This window comes from Phyllostomus discolor, chromosome 1, assembly GCF_004126475.2.
Source record: "Phyllostomus discolor isolate MPI-MPIP mPhyDis1 chromosome 1, mPhyDis1.pri.v3, whole genome shotgun sequence".
NCBI classification, from domain to species: Eukaryota; Metazoa; Chordata; class Mammalia; order Chiroptera; family Phyllostomidae; genus Phyllostomus; species Phyllostomus discolor.
Genome location: NC_040903.2, coordinates 56,849,560 through 56,872,292, shown reverse-complemented (window position 1 = coordinate 56,872,292; position 22,733 = coordinate 56,849,560). Strand labels below are relative to the sequence as shown.

At 38.7% G+C, this 22,733-nt stretch overlaps 1 protein-coding gene across 1 annotated transcript in view; it reads left to right on the top strand.

The window, feature by feature from the left end:
- LOC114492907 (amyloid beta precursor protein binding family B member 1 interacting protein) overlaps positions 1 to 22,733 on the top strand; it is a 97,285-nt gene that overhangs the window by 29,536 nt on the left and 45,016 nt on the right. Inside the window, exons 2-5 of the mRNA XM_028507526.2 lie at positions 14,540 to 14,611; positions 15,650 to 15,737; positions 17,311 to 17,603; positions 20,738 to 20,815. Coding sequence (XP_028363327.1) covers positions 14,540 to 14,611; positions 15,650 to 15,737; positions 17,311 to 17,603; positions 20,738 to 20,815 — 531 coding nt within the window. The remainder of the gene's footprint in view (positions 1 to 14,539; positions 14,612 to 15,649; positions 15,738 to 17,310; positions 17,604 to 20,737; positions 20,816 to 22,733) is intronic.

Sequence of the window (22,733 nt, the reverse complement as noted above, 5' to 3'; positions counted from 1 at the left end):
AAGACTGTTTTTTTTCACCCCTCAACTTTTTATTTTGAGACTTCAAAACTCCAACAACAACAAAAGTCAGAATAGTGCAGTGGACTCCCGTATTGCCTTCACCCAGATTTACTAACTATTTATATTTTATCACATTTGCTCTATTTTTTCACCATTTATCTGTTAAGAACAGGCATTCCCTTATATAACCAAAATACAATTATCACACTCAGGAAGTTCAATTAATTAATATATTTTACTAATTTATAGTCTAGAGTCAAATTTTCCAAATTATCCCCAAAATGGCTTTTTTTAAGAATCTAGACCAGTTATTTTGTTCATTTCCCTCACTTTGGAATTGCCATGTCGATCCCTCTTTACTAGCCAGGCTCAGGCCGCACACGTTGGCAGCCGTGTTGCAGAGGTGATGCCAGGTCCCCGGTCTGTCGCATCAGGGGCACGTGATGTCAGAATGTCTCATGAGTGATGATTCCACGTTTGATCATTTGGTTAAAGTGTGCCCACCGGGTTTTTCCATTTAAAGATATTCCCTTTCAAAAGTGTTTTATGTTTCTCTGTGTCATATACTGTTTCACCTCTGAGCTCTGTTGAGCATTTTGGGTTATATTCAACCCTCTCATCTGTCACCTACCCTGGAGCCTGACTCAGCAGAGTGGGGGTGAGACTTTGAGTGAATATCTTTCCCTAGCTGTTTCATCCACCGGTGTCAACATCCATGTTTATTCTTGTCAGCCTACACTGCAGAGGTTGTAGAATCATTTTCTTTTTTTTTTTTTAATCTGTCTCCTCTCTTCATTTCTCCTCTGGTACTCTGCTGTAATGCATTCATTTATTCAAAATACAAAAGTATTCAAATACTTTTGAAGGTCTTCCATGACCAAGGCAGGCACCATGCTCAACACTAGGAATACAAAGGTGTCCCCTGGCCTTGGGAAGTTTAGGTGACTATATTGCATTTTATATTTTTTATTCATCCATTCACTCAGTGTCTATCATGTATCTACATTGCTCTACTTTCTGGGAATTCAGCAGTAGGTAAAACAGTCAAATTTCTGTTTATGGGGCTTACTTCTAGTTGTTAAGTGAGAAGAGAACATAAACAGGGAAAACTGGAGTTGTGGGAAAGAGCTGATTTTGAAATAGGTCAGGGAAGGCCTCAGTAATAAGAGAACATTTAAGCAAAGTCCTGAAGGCAGTGAGAGAGGAAACCGTTTGGGGAAGTGGGGAACAGGTGTTTCAGACAAAGAGAAAGACACACAAATGCATGCTGACAGTGTTAAGGGACAGCTGGGAAGCCCAGGTGAGCAGACTTAAAGGAGATAAAATCAGAGAGGCAGGAGCAGAGTGGTGCTAAGTAACAGCTGAATGTGTGAAGTAAGAGAGACATTGGGTTAAGGGATGCACTTTTGGAGTTGGCAGCATGTGTGTGGTATTTAAAGCTTGAGATCACCTAGGGAGGAAATATAGATGGAGCCGGGGAGGAAAACTGGTGGATCAGGAAGATGACAAGGAGCCAATGGAGGAGGCTAAAAGAAGAGGCCAGTGAGGCAGGCAGGAATGGATCTGAACCCCTGGGACCTAAATCTTATACCATTTAGGAGACTCCCTTTTATTATGAATAATTTAAGAACAAAAGTCAATATTAATTTAGAGTGAGAAAGGAAATCACAACAAATTCCTAATTCTTTAAAATGCATACTATAAACATCACAAAATCCAAAATGTAACACACTTATATTACTACTAATTAACTGCCTGGTATGTTTTCTTCCACATTTTTGGCTGCATATTCTTTGATCAACTGTCCATTTGAGGATGAATTTGAAATACAATTTTCTATGGAAGAACATAATTTAGTTTTTCCTCTGGCACAGTGCTCAAAATTAATTTTATTATTGATAGTTTAGAAATAGTCAACTTCAGCTGTGGCTGGTGTGGCTCAGTGGATTGAGCACCAGCCTGTGAACCAAAAGGTCACCAGTTTGATTCCTAGTCAGGGCACATACCTGGGTCATGGGCCAGGTTGCCCAGTTGGGGGTGTGCAGGAGACAACCAATCAATGTATCTCTCACACATCGATGTTTCTCTCCCTCTCTTTCTCACTTCCTTCTCTCGAAAAAATAAATAAATAAAATATTTTTTTAAGAAATAGTTGACTTCAGTGTCACAGCTCTCTCTGATAAGGTTCCATCTGTGACTTCCTCTGTGGTTTTGCTCTGGGCTCCTTACCCAGGAGCAAGACCTCAGAGAGCTGAAGCATCTACTGCCACTAGATGTAGCATGACACCCTATGGCTCTCCATGGCCCAAAAAGTAGCTGGTGTGGCTCAGCCAGGACCACACAACCTTCGGTTCCTGCCCTCTCCCAACAGCTAGGTTGGTCCTGAGGGTGATATAAGGTGGCTAAAATGAAGCCTGGGTCAAGGTGACCCCATGCAGGGAGCAGAGCACAACAGTATCTCCTTTAGATCTTCTCCCTGAAATAAAAGATGGGGTCCACAGTCTGTGAGGTCTACTATGGATCCAGCCCTTGCCGGATTCCAAGCCAAGTGGAGGTGGTACTGGCAGCCTACCAGCCTCACTCCAAGCCTGGGGACCCCTACCAGGATGATCTCCTGACAGAAGAACAGTGTTCCAGGCTGCTGCTGGGTGCCAGAGGAGAAAAGCAGTCTTAGAAGAGGCCTATAAGTGAGGAGCCCTGACCCTTCAAAGTCAGTTGGCCTCTGTTAGGAGGAAAAGCAGGAAAGAAAGCTTTTATGTAGCCAAATGAACAAAGTATTTCCAATGCAGAGGGATCCATGCATGATGTTAAATTCTATTTAAGATGCTAAGAATCAACCATTGAATTAGCAACATGAAGGTCATTGGTAATCTTGACACAGTTTGGTGGCATGGTGGGAATGAAAGTCCAATGGGGTAATGTCTTAGTTATAAATACCCATAAATTGGATGGCTTAAACAACAAACATGTGTTTCTCATGGTTCTGGAATCTATAAAGAGTCCAAGATCCAGGCTCAGGCAGATCCTGGGTCTGGTGAGCACCTGTGTCCCGGTTTGCAGAAGTCTGTCTTCTTATATACTCACATGGTGGGAAGAGAGAGAAGAACAAGCTGTCTCACGTCTCTTCTAACACAAGGGCACTAATCCCAACAGGAGGGCTCCACCCTCATGCCCTAATGAGCTCCCAAAGTCTCCACCTGCAAATACTATCATGTAGGGGGTTGGGGTTTCAATATATGAATTTGAGGTGGGTGGGGACACAAATATTCAGCCACAGCAGGGTAAATTCAAGTACCTATAGAGGCAAGTCGGTAACAGTGTTTATGTATGAAAATTAATGTCCACAGTTTTTATTTACAAATGAGTGAATAATTTTTTCTATTTTAATCTCTTCAGAAAACCCTAAATTATGTTGTCACTTCAGTTACATGTCACAGTAGATCCTAAATACAAAAGCATTTCCCCATTTCTTATATAGTTGCTCAAAAAAATAAAAAGGGAACTTAAAATCTCCTCTCTTTCTCAACCCTTGTATATCCAAATGCAACTAGTCTACAACTTATTTCCCAGAGATATGGAAAAGCCATTTGGAGAGATGGAAGTGAGAATACTGTGATCCCATGAGCTGACGTCTGTGTCCCTATGTCACATGCTATTTGCTTCCCAGTCCTGTCGAACATTTTTGTGTCTTTTACAGCCGTATCACTTTTCATCTGCCCCAGAGCTTGATTTAGCAGAGTGTGTCACTCTGCCCCACTGCACCCTGCATTCTTTCAAAAGCAAAGCAATTGGGGAATTAGTGAACTTAAAAATAAAATCATACTTTAAATAATATGGTAACCCATTTCATGTCCTGTGTATATATGTGACTGTTTCTACATGGTGAAAAATTCTAAGGCTTTTCAAAGCAGCCCCTTAGTGGTTTTTAAATTATTGAAATAAATCATATTATTTTATGATTAGTTTTTCATTTTAAAATGTTTTTCCATCTAACTTTTGCCATCACAATATTGCTTAACAAAGAACCATATTGTTTGGACCATTCCTTTTGCATTACCGTACACATACACATACACATACACATCTACAGTGTCCACATGAATTTCCTTTGTGACAGTTGTGTTGGTCCAAATTGTTTGTATGACCATAGTGATTATCCTATTTATTAAATTAATAGGTCTGTTTGTTAGTCTGTTTCTTAACATTTTCACTTGTCTCAGGTGTGCCAAACCAAGCCAGTTAAGTTGATGCAAGAAATTTCTTCATCTTCGTTCTTTGTTGAGTATGATTTGATATTTTGTGTAAGTTCAGAGATGCTTCTGTTTCCTGTTTTATGTGACACAGAGGCTTTAGCTTCCTCCTCCCCCCAAACATTGCAAGAACATTTAACCATGTGCTGTGTTGTTCTGTGAACCACTTCCTCTTGATAAGTGCCTTCCTTCACTGCATTTTGAAAAAAAACTACACAGAAGGAATCAGGTGAAATCCAATATTGCCAGTATTTTCCAATCATACTGTACTCTTGCTGCTTCATAGTTTCCACCAGCACTTGTCATCATCTGGATTCTGCACAACATAGTTCATACTATGTATGACTCCTATCATGAACAAATTTTTTTAAAATTTTTTCTCTTCTTTTGTGTCTGTAGTTGCACTGCGTGAGCTGATTTTTCTCCTTGGAAAAATAAACATTACTATTTTTTAATTTTAAAAAAATAAAAATTCAAAAGAAAACTGATACCGACAGAGTCCCAGATTTTACACCTTTTTTCTCATTCTAGCTATCGTTTAGCTCTGGCAACCTAGCTATTGGCCCAAAACACTGTTCACCTGCACTAAGAAATACATGATAGGATGTAGGGTAAAAAAAAATGAACAGTCTCAGTGCAACAATGCAAACATTTTGACTTAATACTCTTTAACATGGGAAGGCATATGATATGTAGATTAAGTCTCTTAGATAGTTCATCCTTGGCACACTGATTAAGAAAAATACAGCTGGGGAAAACCAACAGAAAAAAGCTACCAGAAGTTTGTTTAGGCCTAAAACAGTATCTGGGATCAATAAATATTTGCTGACTGACTTAAATTGCATAACTTGAAGCAAGTTCCTTAATCTCTGGGTACCTTAGTTTCCTCATCTGTAAGATTAGGAAAATAAAATTGTCCTATCTTGGGTGGTGGTGAGGATGGATTTAATCAGAAATCCATGTAAAGCACAAGGACAGGACCTGGAACAGTGAGATCACCTAATAGTGAGTTATTATTTTTATTATCAGGCAGATAGAGGGGATGGGGAGAGTTCTCTCTCTCTGTGTCTCTCTCTCAACCCACAGCCATTCTCAGAAGCAAAAGAGGGCTGCTTTCTCCTTGGTAGATAGGTAACAACTGTTTTGCTAGAATTTTGAAGATCAGTTCTAACATGTCTGAACTTAACAGAGTGATCATTTTATTGATCAGAAAATCATTTTTAAAAAATTTTACCAGTATCTAATTTTATTTTTTTATTTTTATTGAATGTATTGGGGTAACATTGGTTAATAGAATTATATAGGTTTCAAGTGTATAATTCTGCAATACATCTTCTGTATATTGTATTGTATGTTCACCACCCCAAGTCAAATCTCATTCCATCACCACTTATCCCCACTTTACTCTCTTCTACCTACCCCCCTTCCCTCTGGTAACCACCACACTGTCATTTGTGCCTATGAGGTGAGTTTTATGTGTGTGTGTGTGTGTGTGTGTGTGTGTGTAATCCCTTCACCTTTATCACCCAGCCTCCCAACCCCCCTCCCCTGTAACAGCTGTTCTCTGTATCAATGAGCCTGCTTCTACTTTGTGTTAGTTTATTTTGTTCATTAGATTCCACATATAAGTGTAATCATATGGTACTTGTCTCAGAAAGTCATTTATATAATCCCCATGTTGTGTCCTTTAAATTTTTTACTAAAAAGTATTCTTTTTCTTTAATTCTCACTGTTCTAAAATTATTATTCTGTTATCAGTATCAGTACCTCAATCCAAGTAAAGATTATGCATAAGAGCACAGCTGAAAAGATGAGCTTTATAGCCATGCCAATTAGACTGTCCATGAGTTCATAACATCCTAGTTGGGCACCACAAGAAAGCAAACTTTTGACAAACAAACTCCTTATAAAAGTTTAAATAACGTGAAGCTCTTTATGGCATTGATGCTGGCTGCCACTGAATATATCATTTCTGTATAGCCAAGAATTGATAATAACAACAGAAAAATATTAACCTTTTGATTTTATGAAGTTGTTAGATGCACTTTATAAAATCTGTATGAAAAGCAGTCTTCTTAATTGTACTTTGTTTTATGGAAAATTTTTATAAGTTTATTATTACCTATTTTATTTAATACACAAACTTTTATGTTTATGAATAAATCTTTCAGTTATATATGCATTAATAATAATATTAATAATAAATAAACCCTTAGTCTAATATTATTATATTATGCTCAAAATGTAGTTTATAGCAAGGAAGTATAACATTTTAAGAGAGCAGTATTTGAACATGTTCATCTCTGTGTTCATTTTAATATCATTTAAATTTTAAACAAATTTAAACATCAGCACATGATCCAATAAATGGTTTTGGGAAAATTAGACAAATACATGCAAATAAAATGAAACTAGACTACCTTCTTACACCATACCCAAGAATAAACTCAAAATGGATTAAAGAACTAAATGTAAAACTCAAAACCATAGAATCCTAGAAGAAAACATATTCAGTAAGATATTGGATATTTTTCATAGCAATATTTTTTCTGATATTCTTCCTTAGGCATGGGAAACAAAAGAAAAAATAAGCAAATGGGACTATACCAAACTAAAATGTTTTTGCACACCAAAAGAAACCATCCACAAAATGAAAAGACAACCCACTGAATGAGAGAACATATTTGCCAATAATATTTATTATAAGGGGTTAAAATCCAAAATTTATAAGGAACTCAAACAACTCAATACCAAAAAAACAACAATTCCAATTTAAAAAATGGGCAAAGGACCTGAATAGACACTTCTCTGAAGAGGACATACAGATGGCCAATAGACACATGAAAAGATGCTCAAAGTCACTAAGTATCAGAGAAATGCAAAGTTAAACCACAATGAGATACCATCTCACACCTGACAAAATGGCTACTACCAGTAAGTCAACAAACAGCAAGTGTTGGCAAGGATGTGGAGAAAAGGGGACCCTCCATGCAGTGTTAGTGGGAATGCAGATTGGTGCAGCCACTGCAGAAAACAAAATGGAGCTGCCTTATGACCCAGCAATTCCACTTCTGGGAATATATCCCAAGAAGCATGTAACATTGATTCTTAAGAATACATGCACCCTTTTGTTCATTGCAGCATTATTTGGAATAGCCAAGATTTGGAAGCAGCCAAAGTGCCCATCAGTAGGTGAATGGATAAAAAAGATGTGGTACATCTACACAATGGAATACTATTCAGCTGTAAAAACAGAAGGAAATCTTACCTTTTGCAACAGCATGGATGGACCTAGAGGGTATTATGCTAAGTGAAATCAGACAGGCAGAGAAAGACAAATACTGTATGATGATTTCACTTACACGTGGAATCTAATGAGCAAAATAGAAACAGACTCACAGATATAGGGAACAGACTGAGCTGTCAGAGGGAAAGGTGTGTGGGGGGCTGGATGAAATAAGTGAAGGGATTAAGCAAAAAAAAAATTCATAGACACAAACAACAGTATGGGGATTACCAAAGGGAAAGGGAGGTAGTGGCAGGTAGAAGAAAATAAAGGGGAGATAAATAGTGATGGAAGGAGACTAGACTTTGAATGGTAGACACACAACACAATATACAGATAATGTGTTACAGAATTGTACACTTAAAATTTACATGATTTTGTTAACTAATGTAACCCCAACAAATTCAATTAAAAAATAAACATAACAAAAAATAAAAAATAGTAATAAATAATTTGTTGCCCTGACCAGTGTGGTTTAGTTGATTGGGCCCTGGCCTGCAAAGCAAAAGGTCACCAGTTCAATTCCCAGTCGGAGCACATGCATGAATTGTGGGTTCAGTCTCCAGTCATGGCATGTTCAAGAGGCAAGAGATTGATGTTTCCCTTTCACATCAATGTTTTTCTCCCTTTGTCTCCCTTCCTTTACCTCTCCCTAAAAATAAATAGATAAATAAATCTTTTAAAATAAATAAATAATGTGTTTTCCCAACATTCTAACTATAATCAAATATACACCTTGAAGAGAATTTGGAAACTACAATTGCATCAAAAACAAAATAAATAAATATACCCACATTTTAAAAAATCTGGTATCAGCAGATACACACATAGGCACATACAAGTTCTGTCCAGAAGGTATCCACCCATACAATGTGAAAAACAGAGACATTTATTGAAGAAGACACAAGATACAAGAAACATTGTACACAGGACAATGACACCTCAGTCCCCTTCAGAGTAGGCACCTGGTTACCTCACACAGTTCTCCTAATCTCCATCAGCTGCCCATCATATTTTCCTGAATCTCATCAACGGTCTGAAATCTTTTCCCTTTCAAAGGTGATTTTAGGTTGGGGAGAAGCCAGAAGTCACGGGGCATAAAATCTGAGCTGTAAGGGGGCTGAGTCACCTGGGTGATTTGATGTTTCACCAAAAACTCTGCATGAGACATGATGCATGAGTGATGTTGTCATGATGAAGCTGCCAATCACCAGTTGTCCATAGCTGCAGCCTTCTGAATAGTTTCCATGTAGGAATGTTCAAGCTTAACACAAAATTTGATGCAGATTCGTTGCTCTACTCACTCAGTCATTTTGAATGCAATGGTCACACTGTACACCTGCTTACTCAACAGTGTCTACTGCCCCCACTGACTAACTAGTACAGAGAAGTTGTCATTGTTCATGCATGCACATTCTAGTCCACTCTCCTTCGCTCAGGTTACATCAAAGTCACACAAATCTTTCTTGTCATATTAACAATGGCTGGACTTTTTCCAGACAGACCTTGTATAATTTATTCTCTACTTTGAACCCAACACAAGAAAGAGACATATAATTCTAAGTAAATACCAAAATGCATAAGTATATTATAAATTATATATTAAACTGACACAGATAACCTGATGTATTACTGTATAATGAAGCTGTTCTAAAGTAATACATAAATCTATGTTTATGGGGTTGAAGTTAATTAGATAAATGATGTGAGTAAAGGAATAATCAAAGTAGAAGGCATAACTTGTTTTTATACATCAAATAATGGTTAATGAACCAACTACTTGAAATAATAACTGAATACATTGAATCAGCTAAGAAGGAAAGTCACTGATAATGTCACTCAAGCTGGGTAGCTATTAGATTTTGCTCAAAAAATTTTGGGTTTGAAAACTGATTCAAGGTTAAATAGATATGAGCTCCAATGAAATCTTGTATTTACCAACAAAATGTATTTGTGTAAATAACAGTATTTACTTACTTGGAGAGCAGTGCAAAAAGTGAGTGAAGTTCCATAAAACTAGATAACAGCTTAGAAACAGATGTTTGTTTAATTGCTCTGATAGTTATAGGAAACATGGAGTTTAACAACTTCTAGGGACTGTCCAGCCCTGGAATGCAGTGTCAGGCCTCTAAGTGCGGTGCAACAGCGTCCGCATTCAGTGCGTATGAGGTAGGACACTAGCTTTCTATGCAGCCTGAGGCCTAGCTCACTTTTTTCTTATTAGTTTCTGAGGTTACTTAGCGTTTTCTAACACAAAGATGAACAAGATCTGATCTTACTAAATAACAGCTGCCAGTCTGGAAAGAGATTCTAACATGGCAACAAAAAGAGCATGATTCAGACTGGCAAATGCTCTTGTTGAGTATATAAACACCAAGGGCTAGATGCTATTTTCTTTAAATGTCACAACAATCCTATGAATTATATATGATTCTCCTCATGTTATAGACAAGGGAACAAGCCTAGGGGGGTTAAATTCATTATCAATGTTGTTGCTGGGACCCAGATTTACTGATATGGTTCCCAGAGGCAACAGCCGACAAATGTGTCCACTGATTTTGAAGACACCATTGAAGTATTGACACAAGAGCTGGATGTTGAATGATAAATAGAATTTTATGAGGGAGACATAGACAGAAGAGGATATTATTTCAAGGGGATAGCATATACAAAGACAAAGAGAGTTTGTTAAAGCTCTCAGCTTGTTCAGACAGGGTCGGGGGCCCTGAAGGGCATGAGTTGAACCCTGAAAAGTAGGTTGTGGTCAATTATGATGGACTTGAAAGATATGCTAAGACCTAAACTCTCTCTGCTTCATCTTGATCAGTCATGGAAGTTTTTTAAACAGGAGGATGACACCTTCGCATTTGTATTTCCGTTTGCCAGTGATGGTGGTGAGGTTTGAGGGGGTCTCTGGGAGACTCTAGGCTGGAGGAGCTGATGAGGGATGGGAAAATGGGAGGAGTCAAGGATTATGCCAAGGTTACTAAACTGGACTAATAAGTGAATAATGACCATTAGCCAAATTAGGGCACTGGGAGGAGAATGCACCAGAGGGTGAATAAAAATGAAAATTCCTGTTACATATTGAATGGGTGCTGTCCTGATCTAGGTCCCAAATCATGGAATTTCTAACCCAAATGGCAATGACACCTGCAGCCTAACTGAATTACATATAGGAGGCTAACTTCACCATAGACATAAAAAAAATATGCTATTGCTCATGTGTACCAGAGTACTTAGGATAGATTTTTCCAGCTTTAGTGAGATACAATTAGCATGTAACAGGGTGTAAGTTTGCATACAACATAATGATGTGATACATGTGTGTATTGTGAAATGATCACCACAGTAAGTTTAGCTTACACACCCATCACCTAACATGCATACCATTTTTTGCTAGAGATAGATTTTTAAAATATGTATATATGAAATTTACGTATGTGGAAAAGAGAAACTATTTGGGGATGAAAGCTGAGACTTAGAAATTTGAGCCTTAGGGAAGTATTCAGCATTGGGGGAAATTCCCTTGGAAATTCAGGGAATCTTAGGCAGGATTTAAGCCTCTCTCCTATACACTGCTTACCACCCTTCCTTCCAAAAAAAAAAAAATACTCCCCAACAAATCTATCTGATAAAGGACTATTCTAGTTTTCTCTTTTACTCAACAGTTTGTTGTTCTTCCCAGGACACAAAAGGAACTCAGAAATGACATACTCACAAAAAGATGTGAATTCCACCCAACATGATGTGCACATTGCTTGTTTTGCAATCTGTTACTTCACCAAGGCTGCTCCACCCTGCTGTTAACCCAAACAACACTTCCAGCCCTGGTGGCTGGGTGTTCTCACTCACTCTCTCTGCTTCTCGCTTTCATCTTGATTTTGACTTTGGAGAATACCACACATACAAATAGACACATTCCTATTTTCTCACACTTGTGTGTGTGTGTGTGTGTGTGTGTGTGTATTGTATATGTCTGTGTGCTTTGTTCTGTCCATTCCAAAAAAAGGTTTTCTTGCAGGGCAGGATGGATAAATCTATAAAATGATTATATTTACAGATTAATGCAAATTTATGAATATATATTAATAATAGCCTTTAACTCAAATGAATGTCTTGTTATTTTCACCAGGGATGCAACTCCTTTAAGTTGTGGTTCATTCAGTAGCAGACTCACTGATGACTTGATTTACAGCACATTTTTGATGCTGACTGCTTTTAGTGTTTTCATATCAACAGATTCTGGGGTAAAGGAATGAAAGGGCAGGAGGAAAGATTTTTACAGATGAGTCTAGGAGTTTCAGCAGAAGTTATGAGAATGTACTGTTTTGAGTTATTTCCATCTTAGATGCATGATTCATTCTGGCACGCCCTTAACCCATTCTGTGTCAGAGGTGTGTACAGGCTGAGAACCACAGTCTTTGGGCTCAGTGGGTTTTTCTGACTCATGGATATCATGTTTCCTTTTAAGACTTTATTCTTTATCATTTTAGTGCTTTTCCAAATTTACTGATATAAGATGAAACATCAATAGCAGGATTCTTCTTACTAGCATTGTCTTTGGTTCCTGTGAGTTTATTGTAAGACTGGCTAGCAGTTTTGAGGTCAAAACATAAATCTGTTTTTTCCACTTTGACTGGATTACTTTGCTGTTATTAAAATATTTTAATGTGTCCTGGTTGTAGTTCCATAGATTGAGTGAGGGCTTGCAAACCAAAGGGTCACCTTTTTGATTCCCAGTCAGGGCACATGCCTAGGTTGCCAGTCAGGTCTCCAGTAGGGGGAGCATGAGAGGCAACCACAAATTGATGTTTCTCTCCCTCTCTCCTTCCCTTTTCCTCTCTCTAAAAATAAATAAAAATCTTTTTAAAAATTTTAAATATTAACACTAATACTGTCAACTTTATCTGCTAATAATAATTAATCTGAAGGATTCCTCTATTTTTGTCACATTACTGTACTACATGATATTCTAATGAAAATGAATGGGCTGTTCTGAAATTTTACTGTTAATTCTGTTAATTTCCTCTTATTAAAACAATGAATGGAATACCATAATAATTTCTTGAGCAGGTCATTTATGAAACCCCGGGTACTTTGTTTACTGATATACTTTCTTTCCTCCACTATGTAGGTAATTTGAAGAAAGAAGAGTAGGATACAGATATTTCCTAAGCACCTGGGAGGGGATAAAACTACCTGCGAATGGATCCAGCTTTGACTCCCCTCCCCACCTGTAGTTCTTTTTCCTTCTTCTGACTGCAATAAACCCCAAGCCCAACAACCCACATAAAAAAGCATGAACATCTTCCGTGTTTCTTCACTGATGCTTTGTGCAAGTCCTCCCTGACCCCTTAGACCTGCTCACATAGACTCACACCAGCAGTGTCTGCCTTGCTGTTACTTTCATACCTGGGTGCTCACCTGCCTACCTTGTGTGATGGGACCCTGAGCATTCACTGAATGACTTCCTTGGATTCCTCCCTGTCCCGTGTATATGCACACCTGGTTCTCTCAGGTGTGTCTGCTCCTTAGGAATACACTTGTCCCATGGTATCATAGACCTCTTGCATTTTAACTGAAGTCCTTTTCCTGGCCTTTTCTTGGCCAGGCCAGTTTTGTAGTCACCCATGCTCTTGCAAGATGCCTCCCCCACTGGAAGCCAAATAGGGTGTCTTGGAAAATTAACAATCATCATGGGAATGATAGTATGGCTATGGTAAAAAGAGAGAGAGAAAATGAGGGAGGGAGGGAGGGAGGGAGGAAAGAGTGAGAAAGAAAGAAAGAAAGAAAGAAAGAAAGAAAGAAAGGGAGGAAGGGAGGAAGGGAGGAAGGAAGAAAGAAAGGCAAGCTGGCCATTTTGAGCTACATACTGAAATATTTATGAAAAATAATATTTGTCTCAAAATAATTATTGGGAAAAGATACAGATACGATATTTAAATTTAAAAGATCAGCCATGAGTTGATCCTTGTTAAAGCTGGACATTGGGTACATGAAAATCATGATATTATTTTCTCTAGTTTTGTATCTGTTTAAGTTAACATGAAATTATTAAAACACAAACACACCCATACACACACATAAATATTGTTTGACTTAAATATTACATGCCAATCCTCTACTTTTACCAGACTTATTAGCTTGAACTGTAATTAGCATTAATCTTCTAACATTTTAGAGCATTTAAGATCCTTAGAAATTATCTCCAGCAAACTCCTCATCTCACAGGTGAAGTATTATAGTTAATTCCCTTTGCTAAAAAGTATACTACTAATTAGTATCTGAAGGACGCCGAGTAATCATGTCTTTTAGTCTCTTAATCCAGCTTTGCAAAAAATGTCAGGCAGAAAGTAGCCAGCTGCACCTCAAGGTGTTTGGAAACATTGTATGGAAGCACTTCTCCTCTCTTGGGCAACCACTTCTTCTGTCCTGGGTGAAGAAAGGTTCTTCTGTGGGGTACAGCATGATATATTTCTGTCTCATCGCTTGATTGTGTCACCACTTTAGTCCTAAGTGTTTATCATCCCACTACTTCCAAATAAATGCGCCAAAACTGCTATTTCAGAGAATCATGTGGTAGAGACACTTACCCGCCCCTGACATGTGTCTGTTTGAATTTTTAAGTGGAGGTGAAGTTCCACATCTCTCTCCTTCATAACCACCTGTGTGAGGCTTTCTCCTCTTCTAATAAAGTGTCCTTTGGCAAGGTGAATTCCTGAACAATGTCCACTTTGTGCACTTGGCCCCAAAGAGACTAGTTTAGTCTGATTGTTGCTCTGAGGCCGTTTCCCAGGGTTTGGCTCAATCTTGGACCAAGTTAATTGGAGAGGAATCCATCATGGAATTTCAGACTGAAATGAACCTTCCTCTCCATAGGGCCTCCTCTTCTTGCCTTGTCCGCGGATGGGGCACTTGGAGAAAGAATAAGAGGTGCGACAGTTCTCCAGAAGTCAGGCTTTTATTGGACTGTTTACATCTGGGTTTCTTTCTTTTTCAGATGGGTGAGTCAAATGATGATATAGACCAAATGTTCAGCAATCTGCTGGGAGAGATGGATCTCTTGACCCAGGTAAATCCCCCTTTTTAACTTTCAAATTAGAAAAACATGGGGCTACCAATTTTGATTTTGATAAGAAAACACCTTTTTAAAAACTGGGCATTGATAATATTACATACTGCTGACGTTCCTGCGGCAGTGCTGGGGAACGGAATGGAGCTCTCCTCATTACACCGGGTGCCAACAGACTGCCTCCGCTGGTCATGCGCACATCCGGTCGTGGCGGTTCTCATGCTCATCATGAGCCACTGTTTAGCCAACAGAGCAACCTTCCCAAGGGAAGTCCTCCTACAGCCACCTCCCTGAACAATTTCTCATGCACTTACCCTTATAGAAAGGCTACCCTAAGAAAACTGCATGATCTTCAGTAAATATTCTTGCCCACTTTTTGAGGAAATGCTACATTTTAAAGGACTAAAAGGGAGTTCGTGGCCTCTTTGCACTTTAAGACCTTCATTCCCCCAAAGTAGTATGACGGCCACCCAGCCCTAGGCTGCAGGTCTAAGAAAGGTCAGGTTAACTCAGAGATCAGTCACTGGCAGACTGAGTGGGGCCCGGAGGCTGCGGGCCTGAGAACCCCTGACCCAGGCTGCTGGTGCGTCTGGTCGAGTCCTCACAGATGTGAGCTCCTCACTTCCTGTGTCAAGTGCTGAAATACAAATAACCCAGCTATTCCTCATTAAGGTAGGGGTCTTAAACTTTTCTACAAAACAAATGAAGAATTGTGTATGTTTGTAAAGAATACTGTGTAGTGTAGATGTCACAAATGCATCATTACAAGAAACTTTTTCTGTTGTTTGTAATACTTATCTCATTCCCATCTTTCTCAGTTGACTTGTTTTGTTTCAAGATGTACTTATTAGAATCATTTTTAAGTTGTAATCTTTTGTAGGGGAAAAAATTACATGAAACATTTTCAAATAGGAATGTCATTTCTAAATTTAGAGGAAAACTATGTAAACAGTAAATGACTTTTGACTTAATGGTTAAATTACTGCAGAAGTGTTGGTGTCGTGATTAACTGTGGGGGGTGGGAATCTGTTTCCACAGAGTTTAGGAGTCGACACACTTCCTCCTTCAGACCCCAAACCTCCCAGAGCTGAATTTAACTACAGTGTGGGTTTTAAGGATTTAAATGGTAAGTATCATAATTTCTTTCCTAAAGTAATTTGAAATCATGATAATGACTAAAATCAGTGTGAAACTACAATTTGAAAACAAAATGTAAGGAACCTAGACATTATGATAAGTATAATTTTTATAGCTCTGGATTTAAGATTGCATTTTTTGTGTCTGGATTGAATTGAGAGTGCAAGAAGATAATGTTGCTTGTAATGAAAAGGAACACTATCTTGTATTTGTGTAAAGTTTCAAAACCATCTTGTGTTTTTTAAGAAGTAAAGGGAATTTCTTATTTCTGGGCTTTTAGAGTAATAGAGTACAGTAGACTAAGAAAATATTAATAAACAAATATTTCTTCAAGGATAATGTTGAACTGTTCATTTCATAATGATTAATAATATATGAATGGATGTTCCAAATATAATATATTTTAATTTCTGTGTATAACTAATATATAATATAATATATTGCTCTATTTGACATTATTTATTCTCCCTGAGATCATCATGTTATTTTATTAACAAAAATCTCTCTTCTTGCCCTGGCCTGGCGGCTTAGTTTGTTGGAATGTTGTCCCACACACCGAAAGGTTGCAGGTTCAATTCCAAGTCAGAGCACATACCTAGGTTGCAGGTTTGATCCCCAATTGGGGTGCAAATGGGAGGCAACTGATTGATGTTTTTCTCTCACATCAATGTCTGTCTGTCTGTCTGTCTGTCTGTCTCGCTCTCTCCCCCTTCCTCTCCTTGAATGAGAATTTTTCTAAAAAATCCTCTCTTCTTATTTAATGCAAAGACAATCTTTAACCCATGTGCTATTCAAATTACAACGAATCTTGAAGTAACCCCTTCCAAATGAATGAGAAGTCATTGCAACACTTGAAAAAGATTTTCCAAAGATTGGTAGTCCTTACCAAAAGAATGGAAAGCAAAATAATAGAGAAATGCAGTTCTAGAAATCCAGAGTTCCAAGTTTTATTCCTGACACTCACTGGGTTTCTTTGTTTCTGTTTTTCCAGTAATTTTTCAATAAATGCTTAGGTGCCAATGCCAGTATCTCAATAAATTATAATACACATCTTTCAATTTTCTTTTTTCCCATCCTCTTTTCTATTACTTGCCATATAAATATATTATCATTATCTGCCATTTCCGTCATAACATTAAATGAAAGAAAGCAAACTATGAGCCACTTTCGCAAGGGTAACATTCATGAAGTTTGAGAAAAGCAATACACTTTTGTAAAATTATGACATTAATAGATAGCCTATACTTGCACATATGAGCAATGAAGATTTGCCTCTCCACACTCACATATGTATTCTTTTCTATAATTTTTATAAGAAGAGTTAAGTCCTACTTTGCTCACAGATTTCAGTTTTATCATACAGTGTTATCACCCATAGCCACCATTAGATCCTCAAACCTCACTCGCTTTATAACTGAAAGTTTGTACCCCTTCACCAGCCTCTCCCTATTTCCCCATCCCCATGGCAACCAGTACTCAAATTACTCTTAAAGTGACCTTTTTATCAGTTTTTCCAGGCACAAATCTTTGTTTTGATTATTAATGTGATTTTTCTCTACCAGAGTCCTTAAATGCACTGGAAGACCAAGATTTAGATGCTCTCATGGCAGAGCTGGTAGCAGATATAAGTGAAGCAGAGCAGAGGACCATCCAGGCACAGAAAGAGTCTTCTCAGAACCAACAGCATTCAGCATCTCTGGACATACCAGATTCCAGTGGCGCAGCCTCCCTCAGTTATGGAGCAAACGTCGCTGCAATTCATGTGAGCCAGTATGAGGATGTTTTACCACCTCCACCAGAGGATCCCCTGTTAGACCTTCCTCCGCCGCCGCCACCTCCTGAACCTCTCTCTCAGGTATGTGTGTGGGGCCAGAGATGGCAGGACTCTTGACCTCTCTACCCATCATCTTCAGCTTTCTTCAGAGTGAGAGTTATGTTCATAAGTTTGTACTCTGAAAGCTCTGAGATGCTAAGAAACAAGGATACAAAGTATGTTCATTACAAAGGCAGAGTCCTCCAAAAATAAGACAGGGTGGTGATTGCTGAGGGGAGGAAGGTATAAGGGGACTAAATAGTAATGGAAAAAAATATAACGAAGATTATATATTAAAACAAAAGAGTGATAGGTGTGTATAAAGAACCTATTAAGTCCATAATCAGGAATCACTATAGTCTGGCTAAAATCTATATTTATACGCAGCACTTCCTGATAATAGTCAACTTTGGAGGGTAATGGTTATTAACATGGTATGAACTATAGAACTGATTTATACATTTCTGAGTCCTTGATGCAAGCCGAGCACATGAAGAATAGAAGGCATTTCTTACATGTTTCTGAAATGAACTACATGGAATTTTGCTGAACTGGGCAGCCCTGTTCAGCAGGACAAAGATATATCTACGAATCACTTGTAATGTTGTCAGTGGGGAAGTGCTATAGGGTAGGCAGGTAACCAGAGCTTGATAGTAATACATTTGCACACACTGGGAAAACAACTAGAAAGTTGATATGGTCATTATTTGGGACATTGACTTACAGCATGTCTCTCATAAAAGTAAAAAAAAAAAAAAGAACTTTTAAGATTTGTTCTTAGAGTGAGCCACTTTATGAATATTTTAGTGTGAGAATTTCACTCCATTTATGGTGGCCTCCATATTTGTTGAGCTGAGTAACGATGGTTGGTGTTTCATAAATATGGTCCTAGGGACCCTGGAAGTTCCTGCAGTGCCTTTTGAATGAACAAATATTAAAATCATATTCATTGCCCTATTGTGTATTTATTCTAGGAAATCACTGAAAAATCAGTGACCCATATAGGGCAGAGGCTCCTTTTTTCCTTTTATTTATGAGTGACATCTGTAAGATTAAGGTATACAATGTGATGATTGTTACACACATGCATTGTGAAATGATTACTACAATGAGGTTAGTTAACACTTCCATCACTCCACATCATCACCTTTTTTGAGTATATATAATGAGAATATTTCCATCTACTCTTTTAGCAACTTTCAAGTATGTAATACAGTATATTTTACTACAGCCACTATGCTGGACATCAGAGCCCCCAAACTCATCTACCTTATAAGTAGAAGTTGGTGCCCTTTGACCAGCATCTCCCTGTCTCCTTCATCGCCTCCTCCTTGGCAACCACCATGCTACTCTCTGTCTATGAGTTCAGCTTTTTAGATTCCACATATAAGGGAGACCATACAGTATTTGCCTTCCTCTGTGTGGTTTATTTCACTTTACATAATGCCCTCAGAGTTCATCCATATGGTCATAAGTAGCAGGAGTTTCATCTTCCTTATGGCTGAATAATATTCTATTTTGTGTGTGTATGTATATACACTTATTTTTATAAATATATACATGTTTTCTTTATTCATTCAGCCATCAGTGAACACTTAGGTTGTTCCCAAGTTTTTGACTCTTGTGACTAATGCTGCAATGAACATGAAAGTGCAGATCACTTCAGAATAGTCATTTTATTTCCTTTGGATATATATCCAGAAGTGAAATAGCTGGATCATGTGGTAGTTCTATTTTTAGCTTTTTTAGGAACCTCTATACTGTTTTTATAGTGGCTGCAGTAATTCACCTTCCCACCAACAGTGCACAAGGGTCCCCTTTTTCTCCACATCCTCTCCAGCACTTGTTATCTCCAGTCCTTTTGGTAATAGCCACCCTAACAAGCAGAGGCCCTTACTAGAGGGTTCACAAAGATGTCAAGGCAGCCATGATTCCCTGGAAGTACATGCAAAGTTAAAGACATGTGTGAAGCTTTCTGAGCTCCATCTCTTGAAACATATATGTATTCCTAAAAAGGGTTCGTAGCTCAAAAAAAGAATTTAAGAACCACTGGTGCAAGAAGATATTAGAAGAATTAGAACCCAACCAGAACAGCTCATTTCCTCATTATTATAAATATATGTAGGGGAGCCTTAATAATCCTATTCTCAGAATGTTAATGTGTAAAAATCAAAGGGTTTAGGGCTTATAAAATGTTTAATTCTCTTTTCTGCCTGCTCATATGTGGTTGTCAGTGTTTTTGGTGAATTTTATGTTGAAGTTTGAGCCTAAGTCTTAACTTTGGGGGAAATAAGGACTCCTTTAGAAATCTAATGAAAAAGAGGAATCCCAGAAAAGTGCATATCAATCTGAAGTCATGCATAAAATGTCAACTTGCAAAACTGAAACTCTATACCTATTAAATGATAACTCCCTATTCCCTGCTTTCCTGAAGCCCCTGGCAACTACTATTCTACTTTCTGTCTCTATGAATTTAACCACTGTAAGTACTTCATATGAAGAGAGTGCTGGAGATGGTGATGGTTCACAACAATGTGAATGTATTTAATGCACTGAACCTGTACACTTAAAATGGTAAAAACAAACAAACAAACATATAACCCTGGCTGGTGTGGCTCAGTCGATTGAGTGCAAGCCAAAGGGTCACCAGTTGGATTCCCAGTCAGGGCACATGCCTGGGTTGTGGACCAGGTCCCAGGTAGGAGGCATATGACAGGCAACCACACATTGATGTTTCTTTCCCTCTCTTTCCCCCTCCCTTCCCCTCCATCTAAAAATAAATAACATAAAATCTAAAATTTAAAAACCCACACATAATTTCTGGAAGTTCCCAACCCCCTTGAGGTCCTCCAGTAAATCCCTTGAGTTGGAGCCCAGTTTTCAGCCAAGCAGAGATTTTTGTGGATCAAATATGTGAAGTTCTGTTAGTGTCATCATTTCATCATTTCATCATTTATGTTGCTATTCCTAAATATAAAGGATGATGACTGCCTCCTATATTCCTGGGCTGGAGGTTTCTGTTATGGTCACTGAATTCTGAAAATCAGTCATGTGAAATTTGGTGCCCTGCGTTACAGCCCTTGCTAACATAAAGTAACTAAGACACTAGTGATGGCACAGGTATTTACTGGCTGGTGTTCTTAATGGACTGTGTTGAACGCCCTGCCATTTTACAGGAAGAAGAAGAAGCCCAGGCGAAGGCTGATAAAATTAAGCTGGCATTGGAAAAACTGAAAGAAGCCAAGGTCAAGAAGGTAAATATGAATCGCTTTTGCATGGGGAAGTTAAATCAATGACATTTTGCTATATTTAATTATTCAAAAATAAAATTTCAGTTGATGCTTTCCAAATAATTACAATGTTTTTAATTTAAGGACAAAGATAAATTAGATAAGTAGTCCTTCTATGTCATCAGTTCATTTGTAATTGATTAATAAGAGACTTATGTTAGTATAAATGTGGAAGTTCTCAAGTATCCATACCCAGGGCTCCCTCATGGCCAGGGAGCCCTCTCTGATTCAGCTAAGCTGTTAGCTAACAGCAGGTGGCGCCACCCTCTGGGCCTGCCTTAATTGGGTCAGAGCACAGCTTCCATTGGCCTTGCTTCCATTTCCGTGATTGCTTTCATGCCTTTAGCATATTCCTGGAGACAGCCTCCAGCCTCACTGCCTACCCTGGAAGTCCAAGCTATCTATTCATGTAGCATATGTTGATTGGCTAGTACTCTGGTTCCCAAGTTGCATAGGTTTGAGAGACCTGCCCCAACGTATTTTCCTAATAAGCCTGAAATTTTCTTGTGCATTTTTTTGTAGAACATAGGTTTTTCAAGAGTACATATGCTGTATTATAACAGAAACACCTGCATTTAACTTTAGTAGAAGCATATAGCTAATTAAAGTTAATAATAGTTAATTGATAAATTAAAAGAAAGATGAAACAGTCTTTGTCTTATTTCAACCTGTGAAGTATATACTATCTCTGAAACTCATTAAGGCCTTTTTGTTTATAGTTGGGTGAACCATTCTTTTTATATAAGACCTTACACTTTATGTTCATGGTCCTTTGAATAAAGGTGTTCAGTACATGTTGACTGATATTCAACAAATATTCCATGATTATCCCTGGATCCAGACTTTCAAGGTTCATCTAGGACTTTCCAGATCAGCCTGATTCCATTCATGCCAAACATGCATTAACTTCCCTACCATTATTCTTCCCTGGTCTCTAAATGTGAATAAATTCTGTGATCATGCCCTGGCTGGTGTGGCTGGGTTGTGGGCCGGGTCTCCAGTTGGGGGAGTACAGGAGGCAACAGATCTATGTTTCTCTTCCTCTCTTTCTCCCTCCCTTCCCAATTCTCTAAAAATAAAATCTTTAAAAAAAATCCCATGATCAATAATTGAAATTCCGTATCTTTGGCTACCTGGCCCTTCTTCCCCTTGTACTTACTCTGTGACACCCTGGTCCGATTGTGCTCTCCTCCTCGGCCTGGGCCCTCAGTGCTGCCTAAACATTGCCAGTCCAGTCTACTCGCCTACTAACCTAGGACACGATTTCTACCTTGTTCTCTCTTAAAGCCTCCAGCACCTCTCTCCTCATCCGCATTCTCTCACCTGATGCTGTTGCTGCCCATTGCATTTACCAACAGCCTGCCTGCACCTGTGACAGAGTCCACAGTCTTTCCTGTCACTTTAAGACCAGCCTTCCCCCGTGTCCCCAGTTCCCATCCTCTCATCCTGTTCTTCTGCTCAAAAGCCTCCAATGGCACTCATCTCACATAGGAAAGCCTAAACTCACAATGGCCTAAAGCTCCCCTCTGATCTGGCTGCCCTCTATCTCCCACCACTCTCTCCCTCACTCGCCCCCTTCTAGCCATCTGGTCTCACAGCTGCACCTGAAATATTCTAGGTACACTCTGGCCTAGCTGCCTGGAAAGCTGTCCCCCAGACTCCAGTGGCTCTTCTCTGTCCCTGCTCTAGGCCTACCCAGTGAGGCCTTTCCTATCTGACATCACACACTCCCCAAAACTTCCTGCCCTTCCCAACTTTCTTTTTCCCCTCAGTGTTTGTCTCCTTGCAATACACTATCTACCTCTCTCTATCATATTTATGCCTACCTACATCTCCTCCTTACCCCCATAGAAGCTCCGCCAGAGAGGTTATGTTTTCTTCA